Raw genomic sequence first — 24,922 nt, forward strand, 5'->3', positions numbered from 1 at the left:
GTCAGTCTTCTAAATACCTGTTTAGTATTCTTATCCATAAAAAATCTGAAAGGATTGAACAAATCATTCACTCTTTGAGCAAACTGCTGATAGTTTGTTTATTTTGTCTTAAATTTTGCATCAAATATAAAAGTAGCCATCTTTTCAGTAGACTGATTTGTATATACAGCACATGAGATGGTCCATTCATAGTTAAATGATAAAAATCTTAAACTTTTAGTTAAAGTAAAACCCTCATGCTTATAAATCCATTCTGGTTGGAAAGGAGGAGATGTTACAAAACAGAGGCAGAGGATGTAAACAGACTGAAAACAGCTGACATGTGGTCCATGAAGAAAGAAAACATCCATCATTTTTTTCATTCAGAGAATTTGGCCTCCCTAAAACTCCAGCCAGAACCTCATCTCCAGAGGCTAGTTAGTACGTTTCTAGAAGCTGGGAGGTCCCTCACAAGCTATCAAATTATTTCCTGGCTGCCTGCGGTGAAGTTATGCAACCAATGACCACTAGATGGTGGGCAGGAGGTCAGTTGCACTCACCACTGTGTGTACCGCAAGTAGATGTGACCCTGCAGGGGAAAATCACAGATAGTGCAGAGGAAAGTGCTGTTAGTAGAAAGTGACAGTGGAAAGAGACTAGCATTAGGAGCAGCACAGTGAATATAGATGTGGCTGAGTGCAAAGCAGGTTCCAGTCTGATAAGTAGGGGAAAGACAAGAGATAGCCGACCTGTGGGAGTCACAGGGAAAGAAATGTGATTGCGAATGTGAGAGAGGGAGGGAGAGCGAGCAGGAGGCAGTGAAGGAAGCAACAGAGGGCATAGAGCGTGGGGTGGGGAGGGGGGTCGGAGGGGCGGAGTGGTTAGTCCTCGCTGACTGCCTGTATATAGAGAAGACAGAGTCTGACAGAGCAGATCCTGTGAGAGAGGCAAGGAGGGAAGTTCACTTTTTACCCAAACTGACTCTACCTGTGAACGACTTCCTGAGCAACACATCAACAGAGCTTCTATCGGATTACAAAACCCAACTTTCTCTCTCAGATCAAGGTAAAGAAACTTTTCACTTTCTTCACTTTTCAACAGCAGCTCTGTTTCATGCCAGATTCGAGTCAGGTGCAAACTGAACGTCACAGACACACTTTTCTCACGTTAGTTTAAACATCTTTATGAATTAGAGGAAACTTTCAAGCTATTTTAGTCTGTATATTTGTCTCTTTTTCTTTCCCTCCTTCTCATTCTCTGCATCACTTTAACTTTATCGAGCCAAAGGTGCAGAACTCAAGTCTTTACTGTTGCAACATATTTGCCTTCTGGGTGTGGGATTGTAGGACACAATATTCAAGATGTTATTAATAGGTCCAAGAATATGAGTGGGAGACAGCTGAGATTTTACTTTTCAAGAGGTTACTGAGTCCAGTTAGTGTGTGTCTGCTTCAAAATGAGACTGATAATACATCAGCAGCCGTAATCCCCTCACACACCTGTTGTGGTGCAGGCTGTATTAGACACCTGTACAGTATTATAAATGCTGTCCAGTGCCTTGACCTGGTGGGTGTTTTGAAAATAGAGCTGGACAGATAATAGTCAAGGACTGTGTCACACAGAGGGAAATGGAGCTGAAAGAGCTTTTATACAGTTATAGTGAGCCAAGATTCCTGAATCATCTGGCGGCTGGTGCAGAGATATTTCAAAGGTCATCTGTGTGAAGGAAAGTGAAAGAGCACACTCACAGAACATGTGTTAACAAGGGGAATTCAAGGTTAAATCCACCCAAATTACAATATAACATAGATTTTCATTTAACTGTGCAGATTTTTATTTGTCTATATGTCGAGATATTAGTTTCTGATATTTCAGCCTCCACAACCCTGAGGTGAACAAATGTTCATTTCTTGTCCCCACAGCATTGAAAAAATTACATTTGAAAATTTCAATATGCTGCGAAAAGCTTTCATAGAGACAATTCATTCAGTAGGAAATAGTTTCAAATTGTTCGATATGTGTTATATAAATGTTGAATAAAAAATAAAAATGAAAACAAAACTAGCTGGATGCCTAGATACCAGTAGAGGCAGGAGAGGAAAAACGTTGTTGTAGTTTAAGTGAACTGACCCTTTGAAAGAGAAAGAACTGTGCTTTTGATATAATCAGAGATTAGTCACAGGGGTGCGAGCAACCAAGAAAATGTAGAGTGTGAACATGGTCCTGAAGCTGTGGCTGAAGTCCAGCTGTGACACACTGACTCTGCAGTTCTCCCACTGCTACTGTGTGATATGTGTTTGTGCAATGTGTGTGTGTGTGTGTGTGTGTGTGTGTGTGTGTGTACTTGTACTTGCTACATAGTAAGGACCAAAGAAAGTATTTTACTAACAGAGTGAGGACATTTTGGGAAAGTGAGGACATTTTGGCCGGTCCTCACTTTTTGAGACACCTTAAAATCAATTCAATTAGAATTAGGTTTAGGTTAAGGTTTGGGTAAGGGGCTAGGGAATGCATTATGTCAATGAGATGAGTGTCCTCACAAAGATGGAAGTACAAGTATGTGTGTGTGTGTGTGTGTGTGTGTATGTGTGTGTGTGTGTGTGTGTGTGTGTGTGTGTGTGTGTGTGTGTGTGTGTGTGTGTGTGTGAGAGAATGTGAATGTGTCTGTGAGGTTTGCCCATTCTAAGGGGTCATCTGTCCCGTGGCTTCAGTGTGGGGTCAGCTGCAGCTGTCCAGAGCACTGATGGGCCATATGCCAGCCTCAGTGACATTTCATAAAATGAAATGAGAGATCAGTGTATTATGTATTGAAATCTAATCTATAATATCTGTTGCTCAGAGTCAGATGCACTTCTTTATTCATCAGATTTTCTTGATGAGTTTAAAATATTGCATTTCATGGAATAGTTTGGTTTGGACTCATCAGCTAAAATAATCAGTATTGTCTCTCTTTAGCTGAGAACTGTACCAAACACAATCACATGTTTTGTTACTACTGCTTTTCTAACTATTGGTAGAATAACAGTGATTTATGGTTTACTTTACTCTCTGTTTGAAGAAGCTACTGATGGGGTACTGTCAGCAGGCACCATTATGGTCATCACTTGGTTTTTACACTGACAGTTTGACCTGCAGGTCTCAGCAGCTCGTTGAGCAGACTGGTGGGTGTTTTATTGCACCACTGCTCAGAGTCTGCCACAACAAAACACTTGTGTAAAGGAGGAGACCTGCCCATCCCATGCTGCCATATGCTTGTGTGTGTGTGTGTGTGTGTGTGTGTGTGTGTGGTATGTGTGTGTGTTTCAACTAAAGGTGCAGTCATGCAGAAAACAGCGCAGCAAAGATCTTTTCCGGAGACCTTCTTTATGTGCGGAGTGTCTATTGTGCTCTGAGATCTGATTGGATAATTAATGATGCTATTTATGTAAGCAGCGGGCCAACCCCTAGTCTTTGTCCGGCCCCACATAGACTCACCCATTCAGTAATGTGAGACAGACACTCTGCAGCAAACAACCATACATATGGATGATTGTTTGACCTTTGTTAAGCCTTAGAGCGAGAGTTGTAATGCTCTTTTATACGCACACACAAACACCAAGCTCAGCCTGGGTATTGATACACATACTGGAGAATAAACTGTGCGACAATTAAAACCAATGGAGGAGCTGTATCAAAAGAAATCAAAATGTACCTTACATGAAGTCACAAAGAAGACACAAGGGTGAGGAGGAAGGTTTTTTTCATATCAAAACACTGATTCATATGTTGTGCATGAATGAATGAATGAATGAATGAACATTATTTATTAAAGTGTCCTGCACCTTTCTGGTGCCCAGCCTATATGGGCTTACAAGACACTTAACCTTGAACTTAAAAGCAGCATAACATGTAAGTACATATGTTGTTGTTTTTGTTAAACTTATACATATACTTGCTCCAATTTGTTCTAAAATACTTGTAATACGTGTAATATTGCAGACTCTGCAGCTGGAGCACAAGTATGATCATGTGATTTGTGTTAAACAGACATTTACTGTATGTGTGTAGTCCCTCTGGCTGCCCTGCTACCAGGCCCCAATGCGGAATTTAGATAAACTTTATTGTTCATACTGTGCATGTACTGTATTTGCTCACCCAGACCATTTCCTAAAGTGTGACACATTAACTTTGACGACAGGACATTACTTTATTTCCGTGACTGTGATAGCATCCTAATCTTGGATGATAACGTCCCCTCCCTATGACAAGTGACTGCACTGGTGTGTCCTCACAGATAAAGTACAATATTTAATTCATGCTGATTATAGTGCAGCTGGGTTGATATGCCTCTGCAATGCAACCACCAGAATAAAAATACAGACAGGGCGGGAGGGACCAAATACCAGCATATACAAAGAGGAAATATAGGGGCAGAGAGCAAAAAAAATTGGTAGAGAACTAGCTCTTTATACATGGTTCAACACATTTAAAACAATCTGTGTTTCTACCAAGTGTTATCGTGTTTTTCATCACTTTCCTGCTGAGTGCACTTTCATATTTAGCTGCTGTTTGTCTTGGCGGCTTGAAAGGGAAAGTTGGAAAACGTAAGCAGATGATGCTCCAAGGATCATGTGGGTCTCTGTTTGGAACATTTACTGCCAGCTTTGAAAATTTATTGTGTGTGTGTGTGTGTGCGTGTGTGTGTGTGTGTGTGTGTACATGTGCTAGCAAGTGTATATGCATCAGTGTGTATGTGAATTACACAGCTGGAGGTGGATGGTTGTGTTGGCAGCAGTCATAACCCAATTATCCTGCTCACAGTGTAACCTCCTCACCTCTCTTCCTGCGAAGTGTGAAGTGAGAGTGTCTTCTTGGGAAAAATAGGCCAACTTTGACAAACATTTTTCCATTCCATCATATAACTGTTCATTCTTTTAATAAGCATGGCTAGAATGGAAATACCTGAACCTAACTCTCTGCCACCTTTCCTTCACAGATTTATCATGAAGCTCATCCTGTTGATGGTTTCGGTGCTGCTCCTGGTGGTGGGAGAAAGTACTGCAGACAGAATCCTGTCTAGGAGGACCAAGAGGGAGCTTGCCAGTCCTCTCCATGTTGGTGGCATCAGGGACCCCTTTGGCTCATACTGCCAGAGGAGAGGAGGCTGCTGCCCGGGCAGAGATGACCTGTGCACGGTGCCTTACCTGGACACCATCTGCTACTGTGACCTGTTCTGCAACCGCACCGTCTCGGACTGCTGCCCTGATTTCTGGAGTCACTGTTTGGGGGTGGAGCCACCTTTCATTGGTAAGTATGGGTGCACAATGTGTGTGTGTGTGTGTGTGTGTGTGAGTGTGGGCCTGTCGGAATTACTTAAACTCAGTCATAAAGCAGCAGAAAACCCCGCTGACAAACTCTGTGCTGGACAACAATGCTAAGCAGCATGACACCTGAAAATCAATTACAATTACATACCTGCTTTCTCTTAAACTCACAAGAAAGAAATATGCTTAAGACTGGGAAAAAATGAGGCCTGCTATGTTGAATAGTTCAATCAGTAACCATTGCTTCACGTGTATTGTGTTTCTTAAAATGTAGATATTGTTTTTAAAAGCAATGTGTGGTTCTGATGATGCTAGAAAAGCCCTGATACAGAGACAGGACTACGTATGGCCGAACACACTTTTATGACCCATGGTGCAAATAAAATCATCTTTTTGATGAAACTATCAAAAAATGTCATAATGGAAGGCCAAATAAAAACCTGCCTCCTCAGCAAAAATATAAATTACACTTCTCATTTCTGACCTCCTCCTCAATAAATATCATACAGTCCCTAAGGAGATGAGTTAAGATTGGTTAATTCTCCCCTGCTATGTAAATGTTCAGGTATCTGGACTCCCTGCACCAGTCTCTAAGCCCAGAGGTGTAAAATGTGCCAACGACAGCAGAGACCTACCTGAGAACAGAGCAGGGAACAGTAGGCTTCTTATTAACCCAGACAAGGGGAGGGAGGGAGGAAGGGTGGATAGAAGGATGAATGGAGGTCAGGAGAAAGAATGTGGGCAATGCGGAGGGAGGACGAGACAGACAACGGGTGCAGGACTGGGGCTAATGGGAGGGGACGGGGTCGGTGCAGGTATGTGTTTCCTGGGCGACAAAGTCGGGGGATCACAAGGTGGGATACACACACTAATGCATGTTTTAGAGTGCACACGCACAAACACACACACACACACACACACACACACACACACACATTTGACCACACAATCATGCAGGTTCGAGGAAAGCTATGAAAGCTAAAGAAAGAAGAAGGTGACAGATTTTTTACAATGGGTCCTTTCTCTTATCACTGTGCTCCAGTCACAGTTTGTTGCAGTCTATAACTCAATATGAGTCCAGCTGAACAGAGCAAAGTCCAGCTCTGTTCAGCTGGACTTTATGTTGTCAAAGTCAGTTTATAATTTTATAATTTTCTTCATTCACTGCCAGTGGAGTTAAATACAGAAAAAAATGTACATTGTGCTCAGTAAAAAATGTCACAACCACCCATTACATGAAATCACATGCTGTCAGTTCAGCAGTCAGTCTCCTGTATATAAGATCCCGCTCTATAACTGTGTCACTTGTCCCACACTGCATCTCCGCAGTAACTGAGTTGTGACAGACCAGTTTGAGACAGCTGGGAGGGGGGAGATGAGTAACAGAGGACCCAAGTCATAAATCACACTATCAGCTCAGGGCCTCACACCAGAGACCAGGCACCCTACTCACACTGTAAATTTTTCACGCTGTAAATTCCACATGAAATTCACACTGACAGCACCCTCTGCTGTAAATCAGCTCGTAGATAACACTCAATGTGAACCTGTCGCCAAGTCAGTCGGTGTAGTTTTCACAATCTGTGTGCGACCAAGGTTCAAACTTCAAGTGCAATGGGTCAGACTCAGTCAAGAGGAATGATCATGCTGTGTCACTCCTGGATCATTTTTGTGGGTTCGTGATAATGCAGAGTGGACTCAACCCTGACCGTTGCAGCTCATAAATGCCAACACGTTTTTTTTGGGGGGGGGCTTAATTATAACCGTAATGTACTTTTCTGGCACTTTCTCTTCAATTTCAGAAGAGGTGGTGAATTTGAGTGTAAGCTGGTTAAAGCATGACGAGGGCCTGGGAAGCCTGGGAAGCAGCTAACGCCACATTCCTACACTGGATTACTGGAGCTCAGAGCTCCTTAGACCTCACATATTCTGTGTATACACTTGCACACAGACCCACACACACTGGAGGAGTTACTGTGAGCATGTTTTGTTGTGGTTGCAGGTGAAGGAATATAGCCAGTGTGTTTGTATTATATTAATTGTGACTGCTTTATATATAGGTCTTGTTTGTGTCTGTATTTGAGGCTGTGCGTGGCTTTCTGTGAGATTAGTGTTAAGATCTTTGTTGTTTAGACACATCAAACCCATATATATTAAGATGCCCCTCTTTGTCTCCTCTCAGGCATCTGCGAAAGAAATGGCAACAAGTTCTTTACAGGGCAAACATACAAAGAGAACTGCAATTTATGGTATGTAAACCCCTCTTTTTTTTCTTACACTATTTGCTTTCAACCTCTTAAATCCTGGGCTTTCCCTTAAATGTCGCCTTAAGTAGCTTAAAATTCGAAAAAACATTTTCCCTCACCCTTTGACTGTTCTCTGTATCTACTTGTTCTAATAATTCACATGAACCATTACACATGTGTACTGAGGGAATTATTCAAGCCCAAGTTTTTATGGATGCACCATTAATGCATCACATTTCTCTAAGTGTCATGCTGGCGTGCAGTAATTGGTATTCTGAAAACCTCTGGGATCTGTGCTAGTATTTAAAATCAAGTCATGTGGGTTTGCGCAGTACGTGTGCGCACAGTCATTGTTTCTAAAAACTAAGCCACTGGTGGCTTTATGGAGTAATATCCATGTTTTTATACCCACAGTCTGGGTGGAAATCACACATGATCTTCATTTTAGATGCACACACGCACAAACACAGTGACCCGTCTACCTTCACTTCGTCTGTATCCTAACTCTTTGTCCTTAACAGCCCTTTTATTTTGACATATCCAAGCAGGAAAAGTATGGTGGTAAACAATAAAATAAATGATGGCTAAAAAACCATTTAGCTGCTTCAGTGTCAGAGTCTTGGTGTTGTTCCATCTGGTTCACTGTCACACTGTCACCTGAATGAAACAGAGCCATAGAGTCTTTTATGTTCCCTACTTGGTATATTTAATCATAATTGAAACATATTTCCTGTTGAGCTTCTGAACTGCTCAGAGTACTTTGAAAATAAAAATCACTCTCCTCCAGTGCACAAAATTTAGCCTGGATATTGTGACTCAAGTGGTTGAGCAGATCCCCTCAACAGGGTTGCATCAGTTTTTCCACTTCAAGGACACTGACAGATAATTTTACAAACATATCTTCACTTTATGACCTTGACGGGAAGTTAAGAGGTCCTAAAAAGATTTACTTCTACAGCCTGAGAGCAACAGAGCCCATGTAGCTGTTGTCATTTTTCTGAATGACAACACAAAACAGTCCTTGAGAGGCTCAAGAGAGGAGACGGAGGAGGTTAAGTGAGTGAAAGCAGGAGGAGGGGAAACTGAATTCCTCACCCGTCCTCCACTGTGGTTTCTCACATCTGTGTCATTTGATATTCCTCAAAGACCCTGTTAGTGTATTTGTGTGTGAACATGCACAGTTGCACACAAATGTTGATTTAACATCCATTTGTGTGTCAGTATTATATTTAGTTTTGTGCAAAATGAACTCACCTTAGCTGTTTGTCATGACATGTCCAACTCAAACCAGGCTGACCCCACTGCTCTCAACATCATTCACTCTCAGCCTCCTCGCTGTTCAGCTCCAGTGGCTGCTGTGTCAGTCTGACAGGCCTAAAGTCTGACTCTTATCAGGGCAGCTCAAATAGGTTTGACCTAAAGGGTGTGATGGGTGTGCAGATAGGCGAGGATGCAGGTTGATTCATGGCAGGGCCAACATTACTTCTTGAGGAAAGACTTGTGGAAGCTGAGCAAAAAACAGTTGCCTGGTTAAAAATAACCCCCAGTGTTCCTGTTCTCCAGAAAACATCATTTATGTGCTAACTCCCCCTTTCACTGCCAAACAAAAGAGCGTTATGCACATACGCTCTCACACGTGCTTGTTAAGGCAATACACATGGACGCTTGAAAAATTACACCACAACTTTGGCACACAGGAACAAACACACTCCCTTTTCCTGCTCCCACTCTCTTCACTTATTAATTTCCCAAATGTGCGTCCTCCCAGCTCTCCCAGATACAGGGCTGGAGGAGGACGGGGCTTCCGCCTTGAGTCGACAGACAGCTCTCCCTCTTTTCCCTCCTAAGTCTCTCATTAGCAGCGATGGAGCCCTTGCAAACTCTCATCTGCACCTCCCAGATGTATTCACTGATTTCGACAAAAATGTTAGCAAATGTAACAAAACCACTCAATAAATGTATGTGCTTTGACATCAGTGAATATTTATTTCTACAGTATGGTTACAGCTTGAAATAACTCCTGGGCCAATTGTGTTAGCGCTAGACAGCATAGAAACACAGCACAACCAGACTGAGCATGAGATATTAAAGCAATTCTGTGTTTACAGTCGTGTGCGTGTGTGTGAAGATGTACAATGATAAGTGTGGCTGTCTTTTGTTGTGTTAATGGAATCTCCAGCTGAGGCCTTTTCCTGCCTGCGCTGCTGGTATCCTGATAACTCTTTATCTCCAAACGTGGCGTCTCTTGCTCGCACTAGCACTCTCAGACAGGAGCGACTATCTCAGCTTTGATTTGGCAGCGGCAGCGGCGGCTCTGCTCGGTCTGCTTGTGCCATACTCCAGATTGGACAACAGCCAATGCCAGCTTGAACTTTTTTTTATGTTGTTGTATAGTGTCTCAGGTGGTGTCGATATATCGGCATATCTGAACACAAACACAAACATGGCTCAGTTCTCACTGATCTGGCAGAATCAGTGGGACAATATAACTCATGTCACCAAGGTGTGTATGGTCTCGTATGTGGAACCCTATCTCTAGTACGGAGGGCGACGTGGAATGTAAAAAATGACCTCCCACTGTCCTCACAGACCCTTATATTTCATTTCAAGACACACTTTTTCCCCCCTTTCTCCATAAGTCTGTCATTCTGCCTATCCCTGTGTATGTGTGTGTCCAGTACTACTGCTGTGTGAATTTATTGCTGTTTTTGACCCACTGGCATTGAGCTGCATGCCTGTGATCCTGCTGTTCAGACAGAGAGGCAAAAGGTCATTGTCTCTTTCCTCAAATCACAGCCATCAGACAGTCCTCTGTGGGACGCTGGGCAGACACTCATAGGCCTAATCTCTGCCAGTGTGTGTGTATATTTGTATGTAGGCGTGTGCTTGAACATTGTATTTGCACATGTGTCTCAAAGACCCAGCAGGGAGGAGTGCAGTTTGAGAAGTGATACACACTCTGTTGGATTCAGTGTGACTAAAGGGGAATTTGGCCTCTTAATCATGTTTGTGTGTTCAAAGATCCTCTTGGAAAGGTTCCCTACTCTGTAAACATGACGTCTAATGTACAGTAGATGCTATGGATCACGGTGCAGTCTATACATGCCTGTGTAGGAAACACCCCTAATTCTTTCTCTCTCTCTCTAACTCATAATCCGTATAATATTCCCAAATTGGCCGCCGGCCTTGTGGCTGTTACAAACAGTAATGCATAATCATTTTATGCTCTGTTCACAGGCTTAGCAACTTTTTACAGTCACACAATGAAGAAACAATAAGGCTTTAACATTTCCCAAGAGGAATGAAAGAATCTAGTTTGAGACCTTCTTGCAATTCATTTAAAAGATGTGTAATAGCCAGGCGGATTAGCTTAGCATTGAGACTAACACAACACTGCAACATGTTGTTTTTACACTTTTGTACAAACAAACAAGATACAACCTGTTAATTATTGAGCTTTAGATATTCTGGTGGGTTGATTTTTTACCTTTGGACAGAGCCAAGCTAGCTGCCAAGCTATGCTAACTAGCTAACTAGCTGCTAGCAGTAGCTTCATATTTACTGTACAGGCATGAGAGTGGTTTTGCTCTTCTCATCAACATTTGGGAAGAAAGTATATTTCCCAGTATGTTGAACCATTCCTTTAAGAAATGATGGATGACAAAACAAAATGCCTCTGGGCTATTATAATAAAAAAATGGACCCTCCCAATGGTTTCATGATTTAAAGGTACATTCTATATGAAGTCACGTATAAATCACTGTATTATGCATAGAATTGTTCTGTATTATTCTTTTGGATCCTGATAGAATAATATAAAGTTTGTGAAGGGCAGGTATCAGTGTTCGTATTTTGTTTTGTTCAGACAGCCGCTTTCAGAAAATAGGCTATAGAGGATCAAATGTTCTGTAAATGGTCATAGTTAGAAATAATTAATGGGCAAGACAAGGACATTCTTATGAAACTAAGCATTTAATCATTCACTCTGAAGTGTCACCAGAAGGCGAGCTGTAGTCATGTGCATGTGTTTTAAAAATCAATGACAGTAACTCATCTGGCTGAGCCAAAATTTTGTCTGGTACAGTTCACATCAAGCACAAATTTTAAGTACAGTACCTCTTGTACTTTACTGATGCATTTACATTTCACTTCACTGCATTTCACGGGGGAAGCCCTTTGCTCACAATAATAGTTACTCTTTTGTTTAAAAATTTCATCCAAAACATATTAGTTTAGAAACTATAATACATTATTATAGATTATACGGCATTCAGTAATATTATTGTATAATGTATAATTTAATAATGTAAAGTAATTCTACCTCAATACTTGCTACTTGTTTTGCTTTTACTTTTAAAAGTCAAAGACTTTTGGCACACAGCTTTACATTACATTATATTTACATTCTATTATGGTATTGATATGTTTTACCAATACAATTAAAAGATCTTAATACTTTTTCCACCACTTGTGTGACTACACACACACACACACACACACACACACACACACACTCCTTCATAGTGAATTATAAAGTTCACAGTGCAAACTCTCTATTTTTGAGCATCCCCAGGGTAAATATCTGAACGTCATCATTAATATCCTGCCTCTTATCTCCTCTGTCATCTTGACTTGACTAAAAATGGACTTGCATTCTGTAGCCGTAAAAGGCTGAATGTTCCCTTTAACATTTCCTTTCTCTTTGACATTCTTCCCTCAATTAATTTCTTATTTGGGAGTCCCACTGAGCCTCTACATATTTGTCTGAGATGGTCCTTCTATTTTAGTTCCTGACTTCACTGGCTTTGGCTTAAATATGGAAATTGAAGCTATTTTCATGTGATCACAGTGCTAATGTCTTTCAATGGTCTCATGGCTTTGCCCCTGTAGTACATGTGGGACTACAGGACGATGGGAGTGTGAGCAGAACGCCTGTCTGATGGAGCCTGACATGATCCATGCTGTCAACAGAGGAAACTACGGGTAAAATCAAACATACACAAACACACACATATTTAAAGGCATTTGAAGGCGGATTTTTCAACAACTTTGTATTTTTAGGTGGAAGGCAGCTAACTACAGTCAGTTCTACGGCATGACTCTAGACGAGGGCATCCAGTACCGCCTGGGTACACAGAGACCCTCCAGGACCATCATGAACATGAATGAGATCCAGGTACTTCATCCTCTAAGGGGGGTTGTTTTGGAGGTTTACAGGATCTAACTGACCAAAAGTAACAGTAGAAAGACAGTATATGTATGTGGTCAAATTCCCTTAAGATTAAAAAGGAAAATTTGTGACAGATGTGTGTGGTGTGGAGGGGATGTTGGTGGAGGAGAGCAGGAAGTTTTAGCTACAGGTGAGAATGCAGTGAAAAAAAGTGAACTGTTACAACTGTGTTTTGGCTTTTCACTTTAAAAGCTCCTTCATACTTCCTCTGAGTTTGAGATTTGCAATATCAGGTTTTAAGATCTATTACAACAAAGGGGGGCTGATCAAAACCTTTCTCACTTAATTATGGTGGCTTGTTGCTGGTATGTGATGGCGTCTCTGTGTGGAACCTCGGGCTACTCTGATCCACTCAGTCTTTGTTTACATCTTAGCCAGACAGATTACATAAGACGGAACCAAAACAACAGACAGAGAAGATGGAGGGCATGGTGGCTGCCTGAAGAATAAAGAACAACCTCCTCTTCAGTCTGCACCTCCCCACCTCCGCCCTACATCCATCTCTTCTTTTCATCCATCCTCACTCCCTCCCTCTTTTCCTCTCCCGGCATTCCTCGACTTCTTCCTCCTAAAAAAGCCTCACAGCTCCCCCTCCTTCTTCCGCTGTCAGCGTGTCCTTACCTGTGCCAGGAACCAGATCAGAGCCTTGTAGCCCATTCATAAATCTCTCTCCCACTCTCCTTCCTGTCTCTCCGCAGACTCCTGTGTAAGGGATGGAAAATTGGAAACTTAATTTGTCACCCATCCTGGCACCTTATTCTTGCGGCCATGACTCCTCTTTTATCACACCTTTAAGTGAATTGCTTCGGGTGACTGAATTTTTCTGACTTTGACCTTCCACTACTACAAATCTCTGACCAGTAGCACATTCCTGAGCTATGTATCAGGTGGTCGTCTGTGCTCTGAATACCTCACTGTTTAATCAGAGGAATGCAGCTCAGGCAGCCAGAGAGGAGAAGTAAGTTGTAAAGCAGCATGTGCTCTGTTATCACACATAACTGGGAGATTAGCAGAGCATCCAACCTCGAGTGGAGACTAATCGATTCAACATGTTTGGCATCAGCGAAGCACCTGTGACTGAATAATCAGGAAAATATTTACACTCTATCACAGACTCATCATCTAATTAGCATTTTTATCATGATAAATATAATTATTAATAATCCGAATTAGGGTTATCACATTATCAGATTTCACTTCATTTTTTATTATGTACTTTATTATTGTGACCATAATAATTCATGGTGGTGATATTATTGCGATATTTATAGAAAAAAAAAAATCAGAATACTATCACTCAAATTTATCTTTAACTTTGTTTAATGTGTGTTTATGAGTGTAGGGAGGTGGAGAGAGAGTCGGTAACCATGACTGTTTAAAAGAGAACAAAAACAATTACACTTAATGGATAATGAAAAAGCAACCAGATTAACTGGTAAACAAAAAATCCACTGGACCTAACATCTGCCATCACGATATTATCATATGTGTTTTATTAACATGAAATCAATGTTCCATTTTTAAAATATAATGGTTATTGTCAGTATTGGTGTATGTACGCTGAATAGAGATGGATGCCTTCCTGGATACTGTGAGGTTCAGTTGGTCAAAATAATGCTTATAATTTTAACACCGTTGTAACGTCATGGTTTCATGGAGATGACTGGGGATCAAGGGTTCCTGTCAGTTCTACAGCGTCAGAGATTGACACTGGGCCAAATGGTCCTAATCGCCTGTGAATAAGTCCCTTCTACTGTAGAGTTGATAAGCAGACTTATGTAACCTGCCTATGATCACAACTTGTCATACAAAGCCGTCCACAAGTATTTTAATTGCAGCCGTTAGTTTGTTTTCTGTTGTAGGCAAACAGTTACTCTACGCTGCCTCACACCGCAGTCAAACAAGTCACACTGCTGCAGCTTTATGTTGACGGGTGTAACTACAGTTTTCTCTGTTTTACTTTTAATCCCTGTTTGACAATTTGGCCTGTAAGTTATGATAATGACAGTTTTTACTGTGAAATATTAATGTTTTCTCAATGAGGGTAGTCCTGTGAAAGTGTAATCGTAATTAAACTCTAAGCAAATAAACTTGACTTGAATTTTGCACTGAAAGCGGGACTGTATGAACTTTAATTTTTCCTCACTCTGCTCCTCTTTCAGATGAACATGGATCCTCAGAGTGACCGTCTGCCATCATACTTCAACTCAGCAGAGAAGTGGCCAGGGAAGATTCATGAGCCACTGGACCAGGGAAACTGTGCTGCTTCCTGGGCTTTCTCCACTGCAGGTAAGGGAATCCAGTGTACAAGGAAAATGCATGCATGCATGCATGCATCCTGAAAATAAACATTAATGAAGTGAAAATGAAATATCAATTGACAGTGGAACTGTCATTCAGAATTTCGCTGCAGGGATATGATGATGTTGTCTGGTCAAATGTCCACTTAGAGAAAAGGAAAAGAAAAGAACTTATGGACGTGTATGTGATTGACATTGGTTATCTATATATATAAAGTATAAAGTTATATTAAGTTATATAAAGTTATATAAGGTAATTATGTAACATATGATAAAAAAATTTTCTCAAAGGTTTTTGGCCGACAAACTTTATAACATTCCCAATCTTTATCCTCAGCCGTGGCCTCGGACAGAATCTCCATCCAATCGATGGGTCACATGACTCCTCAGCTGTCACCCCAAAATCTCATTTCCTGTGACACACGCAACCAGGGAGGCTGTGCCGGGGGACGCATTGATGGAGCCTGGTGGTACCTCAGGCGTAGAGGGTAAGCACTGCCCTTTGAACAAACTCCAAGCAAAAGGAGCTGTTTATGCAGATAAGCCGTGGTGATTACTCGATGGCAACTTTTTCCCCCTCCTCACAGAGTTGTGACAGAAGACTGTTACCCGTACCAACCTCCACAGCACACACCGGCGGAGGTAGGCCGCTGTATGATGCAAAGCCGCTCGATCGGCCGGGGGAAGAGGCAGGCCACGCAGCGCTGCCCCAACACACACAACTACCACAACGACATCTACCAGTCCACGCCGCCTTACAGACTCTCATCCAATGTAAGCACCGCACAAGCACAAAGCAGGTCATGCAAAGACAGACACGTGATGCACAAATGCACACATGAACACCTACTCACTGGTGTCCTCACACACGCTTGTGTTCACCTCTCCTACATCCGTTCAACACCTGATCTGCTCTGAAATCTTCAGTAAACACGCGGCTTTCATAAGATCACTGTACATTTTTTTGAACTTCCTTGTGCTACAGTAGACTTAATCTCTCTCATGTGTTTTATGTGTTTTTGCACACTCTCTTCATGCAGACTTGACTCCCTTGTGAATGAATGTGAGAATGTACAGGATTACGTGCTCGACAGCACTCTCAGCAGGCAGGCAGCTGGATTCAGTATTGAGATGGCTGATTGAAATATAATACAGAATTCTAAAGTGATCTGTTCTTATTAGTTAGATTAGAAATATTTTGGATAAACAGGGGAGTGAGTGAATTATACAAATTTACAGACTGCACTTTGGATATCATCATCTATAAACATTATCTGATTTCATTTCAAGACTCAAATCTGTACCTGGAATTAGATTTCTGTGTTTACCTTCTAATATCAAATTACTGGACTATTTCTACGTCAGTAAAAACTCGTGCATGGAGAAAGCAGCTCTGCCCTTCCTTATCGGTGTAAAGTGTTGTCTAACATTCACTAAAACTGTTTCCAGAAGCTGCCTCTGCAGGCAGCTTTGTGTATCTCCTCCGATTCAAAGTCAACCGCTGAGCTGCAGCCACCATGTGGTTCTATCAGCCAACATCCATCAGTGCTAAATGACAGCTAATGCCTCTCAAAACCATTACAGCCTGTTGTTTCTCTCTCCCGATGTCCTGTGAAGTCAATAAGCCAGGCATTAAGTGCAGAGGGCCCTGCTGGACTCAATCTTGTTATCTGACTTTTAACATCCAGGGGGGCTGTTTTCATCCTCTCCCATTTCACTGACATGTAATGATCTTTCTGTCCATCTCTCTCTCCACTGCCTATAAATCGTTCTGTTTATCTTCTCTCTCAGGAAAAAGAGATTATGAAGGAGATTATGGATAATGGCCCTGTGCAAGGTAAGGTGATGCCTCTGTGTGTGTGTGTGTGTTCTTCTTCAATATACTTAAATAATGTCAACATTTGTGTTATTGCTTTGCCCCAAGGGACACACAAATCCAAACATGAGCACCTTGAAGCCTTGTGTTGGGTCTATGGCCGAGGATGATGTCATGTTTGCCCTTCTGACCCTGCTGGTTTTGTCCGGGGTTTCAACTTTGACCTTAGTCACCTGGTCAAAAATAATGGGCCTTCATGTCAGTGTGTTTGAACCGACCTTCCTTTACTAGCTCGCCTCTCTGTCTGGTGCCCATCTGGACCATTGTCAAGTACACTTGAATGTAGAAGTCACATGTAGGTGTGTGTGTGTGTTTGTGTGTGATTCTCTATGAGCCTCTGCCAGGTTCTTGTTTTATTGTTTAGCAGTCCAGGAGGACTTTTTGGCTTCATTTCAAGTTTCCTTTTTGCCTTTGAGTTTCTCTCTGACACAAAGGCATCTGTGTGTGTCTGTGTGCATGTATTTATGTTTTGTGAGTTGCTGATAAGACTGGAGGTCCACATAGTCTTCCAGGAACAGATTTAGAAAGGTAAAACTCCAAAAGAGGGCATTTCTGAGCTGTACATCCGGACAGTTATTCCCATTGAGCTGGAATAGGAAAGTCAAATGGACACACACACACACACACACACACACACTGACACACACACACTCAGCTGCCCTGTCTGATGTCTGGGTGTGTGTGACTCAGGGGAGGAATTAAAATTTGTTTGGTGAAATTAGGTAATTACTTTTAGATTAATTGAGGTTTGAATAAGATTTTTATCTCTCCCCTAATGGATTCAGCAGCCCTTATAAACGCCTTACATGGTCATATTGTGTGTGTGTGTGTGTGTGTATTTGTGTGTGTGTCCAAATTATAGCTGCCTACTAATTCTCCCTGCCTGTTTGTTCTTGCAGCTATTATGGAGGTCCACGAGGATTTCTTTGTCTATAAGAGTGGGATCTACAAACACACTGACGTCAGCTTCACCAAACCGTCACAATACCGCAAACATGGCACACACTCAGTCAGGATCACTGGGTACGTAACTAATGTACAGTAACAGTGCAAATCATTTCATTTTTTTTTTCATCAGAGCATGGCCCTGGATAGAGATGTTGTTCTTTGCACAAACATGATTAAACTCAAAATAAACACACTTGCTTTTTAGATTGTTCTGGGATTTTATGTGTTTGTGTTTGATGATCAAAACGTTTGTTCAGTCTGAGTTATCGGCAGGAAAACCATGTGCTAGTTCTCTGGACAAGAACGTGTGCCTCCTCTCCTCCCAGTCCAAGTCTTCATGTGTCTGGTTGTACTCTTGCTTGCTGCTGAACAGACGCTGTTTCCAGCTGAAGAAACGTTTATTAAGGATGAATCAGGTTTTAATTGAGCAGCTGCTGCTATTAGACCTGATTCAAAGCTCCGCTTGCACGTGTTTGCACACTGCTAAGAGCGTATGTGTGGATAATGTTCCCTCCCAGTCTATTGCTCTTGGAGACACACCTTGGCCCCACTCCTCTGTCTGCCCCAGCCTCCTCTATGTAGTAACTACGGTGACCACAAATATGCAGGCGGGCAGACGGCTAACACACCTGGATTACCTGCCCCCACCCTCTGACTCTTGTTATTCCCCTTGTCTTCCTCACTTTCCTTCCTCATCTCATCTCGCTCTGTGGCGTCTCCATCATCACTCGTCAGCTGGCCGTCTGACTCACTGACCCTGCTGCTTCCTCTTTTATTCTCTTCTCCACATTCAAGCCAAAACACTCCTCATTTTCATTCAGATCAGCCCAGACAGACATGTAGCTGTTTGCTGCTGTTTTTTATGTGTTGTTTGGAGGGCAGCAAGAGGCCAGAAGAGGTTCTGACCTGTAAAAAGTCATTAACATCCTGTTTTTACTCACAAATATATGACAGGGTTCTTCTCAATCGGTCCTCCAGCTGGTTTTGAAGTGTGATTTGCCGTGACAATGATACGTTGCTGCTCACTAGTCTCACTTTCCAAATTAGAGAAATGAGCAGCTACCTCGTAATGGGTCTATAAGGGTCTATTATGGGGGCTAAGGAATGTGTGTTTGTGAGCATTTGACTGTGCCTCCGTACCTCAGCGTCTCAGCTTGTCTCTAACTTGAAAAACTGTCTCTGAAATGACAAAAACTCCAGACAGGGGAGTTCAGCGCTACGATAAAAGCGGCTTTTATCTGATTGGCCATAGATGAAGACAAAATACAGCCCGTTTGCAAGGGATCCTCAGCTTTTCCTGCGCCTCTTCTCATGTGTGTCTCCCATGTATATTTCATAACATTCTTGCCATTTCATGACAACATATGTCATGTATAGGCATGTGTATGATAAACAGTCAGGCCTGCATCCTCCAACCTGTACTTACCTCGTTCAAATCACATACCTCAGGAGCACACGCTGTTCTGAAATGTGTTGTTGGGAAATTGTGGATGCATGAGGCTCACGCTCTGTGCTGTGGACTGTAATTACATCTCTACACCCTCACTTTTTCATTAAACTGCAGAGGTGTGCAGGGTGTGAGATGATGCTGAGGATAAGGAATCCCAGCTTTCCTAAATGCCTCCTGCTCTTTGGCTCCTTCCTCTGATGCTGTGATTCCTCGCCACCGACTTGCGCTAGTGGATGCACCGGCGACATGGGTTTAGGGACGGATGGAGCAAAGAGAGGAGGGGGTGAACATAGTGTTTTGAGCCCCAACCTGCCAGCCACAAGCATCAGTGTGTTTACATAGGCCAAATCCCATAGCGGTGCGTTCCTTTAAGCCCAGGGCCTGGGAAAGTTTGTGGAAAGAGCATTGAGGTCCACTGTGGTGGAAAGGGCATTGTCTGGGCTGCTGATCCTGACTGCACTGGACAGAGAGAGGGGGATCAGTCCCCCGGAGAAGAGGTCAGGGGTGGGCTGAGGGGCGTTGGGGAAGGGCGGGGCACATGGGCACAGCGGTATGCCCATCATTGTCCCCGACTGAGCAAGTGAGCTGATTGGAGGCCAGATAAGAGATCAGCAGTGGTCCGAGTCTGTCTGGCTCTGTCCATACCAATAAATATGCAGGCAGGCAGGCATGCATGCATATGGGTTCATCACACAAAAATATACAGGTGGGTATGTGCCCTTGCTCACAAAGACGAATCCCATCCCTCCGGCCTATTTCAGATTGTAGGTGGCATCCGTTGTTTACACAGCTGATTTTAATGGGTCTACTCCTGGTCAGTGTTACGTCTGACTCCAGTCAGGGAAACACTGGGCTAATAAAGTCTCTTGCTGATGGAAGATTGGCACTATCTGCCAACGTTGTGGTGACAGGCTACCGAGGTTGTGATGGCAGGCTACTGAGTTGGCAGAGTCTGAGACCAGCCACACCATTTCCCAGCATTCCTTTCCCCTTATAAAAGATAACAAGCAATTGGGCACCGGGAGTCTCTTGGGAAACGAAAGGCTGGGAGTGTAAAAACAGGATGGGAATTGGCTTTGGGAGAGTGTTTTGATCATGATGAGCAGAAGTGGCAGGACTCTAAAAGTTGGCAGCTGCTAAGCTAAGGCAAAAGTGCAAGGCATGATGGGAATTTATGGACCTTCGCCAGGGTTTCCTGAGAACAAAGCTGCTGGCAAGGGAGAAGGGTAAAGATAAGCCTCTAAGTTCAGATTCTGGCATGTATATTTGTGTGTTTTTGGTCAGTAGTTTTGTTGGGTGCTGTCCATACACTGAGGTGGAGGATCCAACTGAGGTGGTGGTCACTTCCTTGTAACCTCCCCTCTCCTTCCTGTTTCATGTGTAGAGTGTGGAAATAGCAGAGGAAAAGGGGAATTCCGTGTTCTTGGGATTGGAATGATGTAGAATAGCAACTAGGCGGTGTCCAGCCATAAATACTCTGTTTTCAGGATGTTGTTGGCAAGATGAAACATTTCTTCTCCCACTTGAACACCACTTAGACTTCTTCCTGCTTTTCTTTATCAATAACAGCAAGTGTGTCTGAGTGAACACATTCCTGAGAGGTGTTGACACCAGAAAGCATGTTTGTTGGAAATCATCTATACTTTAAAATAGCTGTTCAACTCTGACATAGCTGATTTGATGTCTATTTTTGAGGATATCTTGTTTTCCTGTTGTTTTGCTCGTCACATTCTTGCATGTTGAGTAACCATTCTCTTTACTTTGTGCACCAGGTGGGGAGAGGAGAGAAACTTTGATGGGACATCGAGAAAATATTGGGTAAGTGTTAAAAACACACATACATCTATCTTGACCAAAAGGTGCTTGAAGTTACAACACTGTAAAACAATCCTTTAAATTTGCCCTTATCATAATAGAAAAATTAAAGATTACAAAACCAAATCATCAATCAATCAATACTTTTCAATTTCATAAAGTAGAAATTTTATCGACAGTGCTGTAAGTTACATTTTTTTCCTAAAACACACAAATATAAGCAGATAAATGTCTTCTCTAATGAAAACCAATCTCATCAGTGGTTACTTTGACTGTATTTTAACATCTGTAATACATTTCCAGATTGCTGCCAACTCATGGGGAAAGAACTGGGGAGAGAACGGCTACTTCCGCATTGCTCGTGGGGACAACGAGTGTGAGATTGAAGCATTTGTGATTGGAGTGTGGGGCAGGGTCACGATGGAGGACATGCACAACCATCATCACCACCACCATCGCCAACACATTTAGGGACACAACAGATGTTAGAACCCCATCAAGACCTTTGTTTTTCTCCCACCTATAGTGAGGTGATGCCCCAGAGGAGAACATCAAGAGTCTAAGAACTTCATCAGTTCCACTTGTCCACCAAGCTGGCTGGGACAGCCCCAAAATCAACCCCAGAGCCCCTGAACCTTCTCCTTTTACACCTTACTGTACTCTGGGGATCAATACAACCCCTGTTCTCCTCTATCGTTACCCTTTTAAGAGGACAATCTTACCCCTTTCTCCTGTCACTCGAGATTTATGACACCGAATACCAAACAAAAAAAGATACAGTTCTCTTATGTTGCCTTGAAATTAAGCACCTCAGGTACCAACTGTTCCAAAGACCACACTTCCCAGAATCCTCAGCGTAATATCTGGTGAAACTTTCACGTCAGGTTGGCTGATGACAGAAGGAGAAGCTCAATCTGATCTTTTTATGCTTTCATGTGTCAACCTGACCCTTTAGTCTACTCTAGCTCTAAATCTATAATCCAGACGGACCCGATTTCAGGGGGACAGCTCGGAGAAGAGGAAATCTGAGAACCAGATTATTAGACATCAGACCCTTTCAGAGAGACACACCCAGCTTAACTGTGTAACATGATAATTTATCATAGATGACCTTACTGACATTTACCTGTCAGCTATACACAGGCACAGTTTGGCTCATTCCCTCAGTTTTAGAGAGGACAACCTTGTATGGAGTTAGCAGCTGCAGGCAGTGGAGTTTCTCACACATTCCACATTAAAAAACTCTAATTTCAGATTTTAGGGGAATTTACAATGCCACTGACCATGACCAACAGTTAGAAAGAATCAAATGCACTGTGTAATAGTGAAAGAGGCCTGTGCAACACATGTTTATACTTGGAAGGACAGTTTCAGTAGATAAATATGCATCATTTGTTCTTAGCTACAGGTGAAATAAATAATTTTCAGCCCAAGATAAATGAAAAACGTCACCATGAACAATGAGAAAGATATAAACAATAGCCATGCCGCCTCTCATAAAAAAATAAAAAAATAAAAACACTGATACATTACGAGGTTGAAAAGATGGAAAAGTTGTTCTGACCACTGCAAAAGAAGGTATTTGTGTATATTAGTCTTAATTTGCTCTGTTCTGTATACACTGTTACATTTTCACCTAAAGATATTTTTTTTGTGTCGCAGTTATATTTTTTAAGTTTTATTTTCCTACTCATTTTAAGATGTACTGTATGTAGTTAACTTCATAACACACTCATCATTCAGTTGCTTTTCTGCTTTTACATAGATGTAACTGATCATAGCGAGGAGGATGGGGGGTGGGGGCAAGGCGGGTGGCTGCTGCTATATCCAGTCTGTGCTACAGTACTTTCTTTAGTTTGATGCATTTCATTTGTAATAAACACACAAAGCCACTTCTGACTGACGCTGAAACACCGGTTCAAGTCACACAGGTTGCAGATAAGCTGTTTCGCTTGGTGTGTTCACATTTTAATTTTTTTATTTTTGTTGTGCTCTGCTGGAAATTGACCAGGCTCCAGCTTATCAGCCCTGCGCCTGTCTTTGCTACAGTGTCACAGCACAGTGTGATGTCTTTATTCCAACTGATTGCAGGCTGATTGAGGGATTTTCAGACCTTTTTTGAGCACAGCCTCACTTGAAAAGGAAAACATGGTATATTATTATCACTTACCTTAAATTACATCCTGGTGTGCTTCAGCTGTAACTTCAAAAGGTTTTTCTATTTCTATATCATCAGGTCTTGTGATCTTGTGTGTCGTCTCCTTCAGGCATGGATAGGTAGGTAGACATAAAAGCAAAGAGAAATGTCCGGATGGACACACGATGTGCAATGTGGTGAAGAGGCTACAGATGGATTAACAGTTGTTGCATATTTCTCATGAATCTGAATCTTTGCTTTCAGTCTGAAATAAGCAAAGGCACTGAAGGATCAAGAGCAGCCCATTGACATGAGATGCACAACAGGTTTACAATGAATGACAATACACAGAAAACAATGTGAAACTGACCTCTTTGGCCTGAGGAGGAGATTCTTCAATTCTATATTTTCATTTGTGGGTAAGCTACAGTTACTTTACAAGAGAGAAAAACATCAATGGACAAAACTTTAGTTATTATTGGTTTATGCTACTGTGATGCAGTTCTCACTGCAGAAATTTGTCAGATGAAGTTAAACTGTACAAGATATTTCATGACCTCCCTGCTCAAGAGCTGAGAGATGAATGACTCCTGTATTTGTGGGACAAACAAGGTCACTTTAGTTCCCTAGATGCACTTTAGGACTAAGATGATGATTTAAGTCAGTTGGTTAAGATCATCTTATCCTTGAGGTGCTGTTGACAAAGGGAGGCAAAGTTAGAGATGGTGTAACTGGTGTGCATCAGGGCCCAAGTGATTTTTTTTTTCCCACGCAGACGAAAGTAGTGGGATCTGACCAAAGCTGGAATCACTTTGTTTCCATTGTGGAGAAACATCTTGTTGTCAGTGTTTGTTTTTTTTCCTTACATTATGTTGGATTAACGACCATTAGGTTCATTGTTATCTTGGACCTAAATGCTATACATGACAATGAATATGTAGGTGTAAAAGCCTTCTGAAGTAAACGTTCATGAACAACATATGTGCCACGTTAATTATGACTATTTTTACATTAAGGTTCAGATGGGACCAGTAACATCTATATTACTAAAGATCCTCTGCAAAACCTATAGCCTATCTGTCCCATACATACTGATGTAACCTTCAGCCAAACAGTTTTCTACAACTACACAACCTCTTCTCTAAAAACACACAGGAGTTGCAGCAGACATCCACTCACGTTCAGTATTTTATGTCAAGTGAACCACTTCATAGTCACTGATGTGTAGACTTTATTTATGACAAGATGTGTAAATTATATTCTTTTATTCTTCCTCGTTCTCCTGTGCAATGTTTTATCTCTATGTCTCTTGTATTGTGTGCAGTAAATGCAACACCACATCGTGTTTACTTGTGCAGCACAATAAAGTCTTTCCAAAACCCTCACTGTCTCATTGATAATTGATCACTTGCAGTGAAAGAGGGTGGGATAATCAGGGGAAAATGTCTGTTATAGTATGCAGATTAGTTGGTAGAGAAGGAGTGTGATTTTTAGGAACATTTGGGATCAGTGGGCCACAATGGGAGAGACTAGCTGTGTGGTGATCAGGGAGAAGCTCCATAGGACGTGGCTGGGTGGGATGAGGACAGTTTTTCTAAGGTCCTGCCGTGTCAGCGTAATCTTCCATCACTAAGCGCA

At 42.1% G+C, this 24,922-nt stretch overlaps 1 protein-coding gene across 1 annotated transcript; it reads left to right on the forward strand.

Annotated features, from left to right (window-relative positions):
- The first annotated feature begins 564 nt into the window (after positions 1 to 564).
- On the forward strand, positions 565 to 24,667 carry tinagl1 (tubulointerstitial nephritis antigen-like 1). The gene is made up of 12 exons (XM_071499918.1): positions 565 to 1,044; positions 4,955 to 5,265; positions 7,465 to 7,531; positions 12,419 to 12,511; positions 12,590 to 12,704; positions 14,921 to 15,047; positions 15,396 to 15,546; positions 15,646 to 15,832; positions 16,850 to 16,895; positions 17,834 to 17,957; positions 21,105 to 21,150; positions 21,451 to 24,667. The coding sequence occupies exons 2-12, from the start codon at positions 4,962 to 4,964 to the stop codon at positions 21,616 to 21,618; spliced, it is 1,428 nt and encodes a 475-aa protein (XP_071356019.1). The 5' UTR covers positions 565 to 1,044; positions 4,955 to 4,961; the 3' UTR covers positions 21,619 to 24,667.
- Positions 24,668 to 24,922: the final 255 nt, after the last annotated feature.

This window comes from Trachinotus anak, unplaced genomic scaffold (genome assembly GCF_046630095.1).
Source record: "Trachinotus anak isolate AG129_WGS33_773 ecotype Australia unplaced genomic scaffold, CSIRO_AGI_Tana_v1 ptg000016l, whole genome shotgun sequence".
NCBI classification, from domain to species: domain Eukaryota; kingdom Metazoa; phylum Chordata; class Actinopteri; order Carangiformes; family Carangidae; genus Trachinotus; species Trachinotus anak.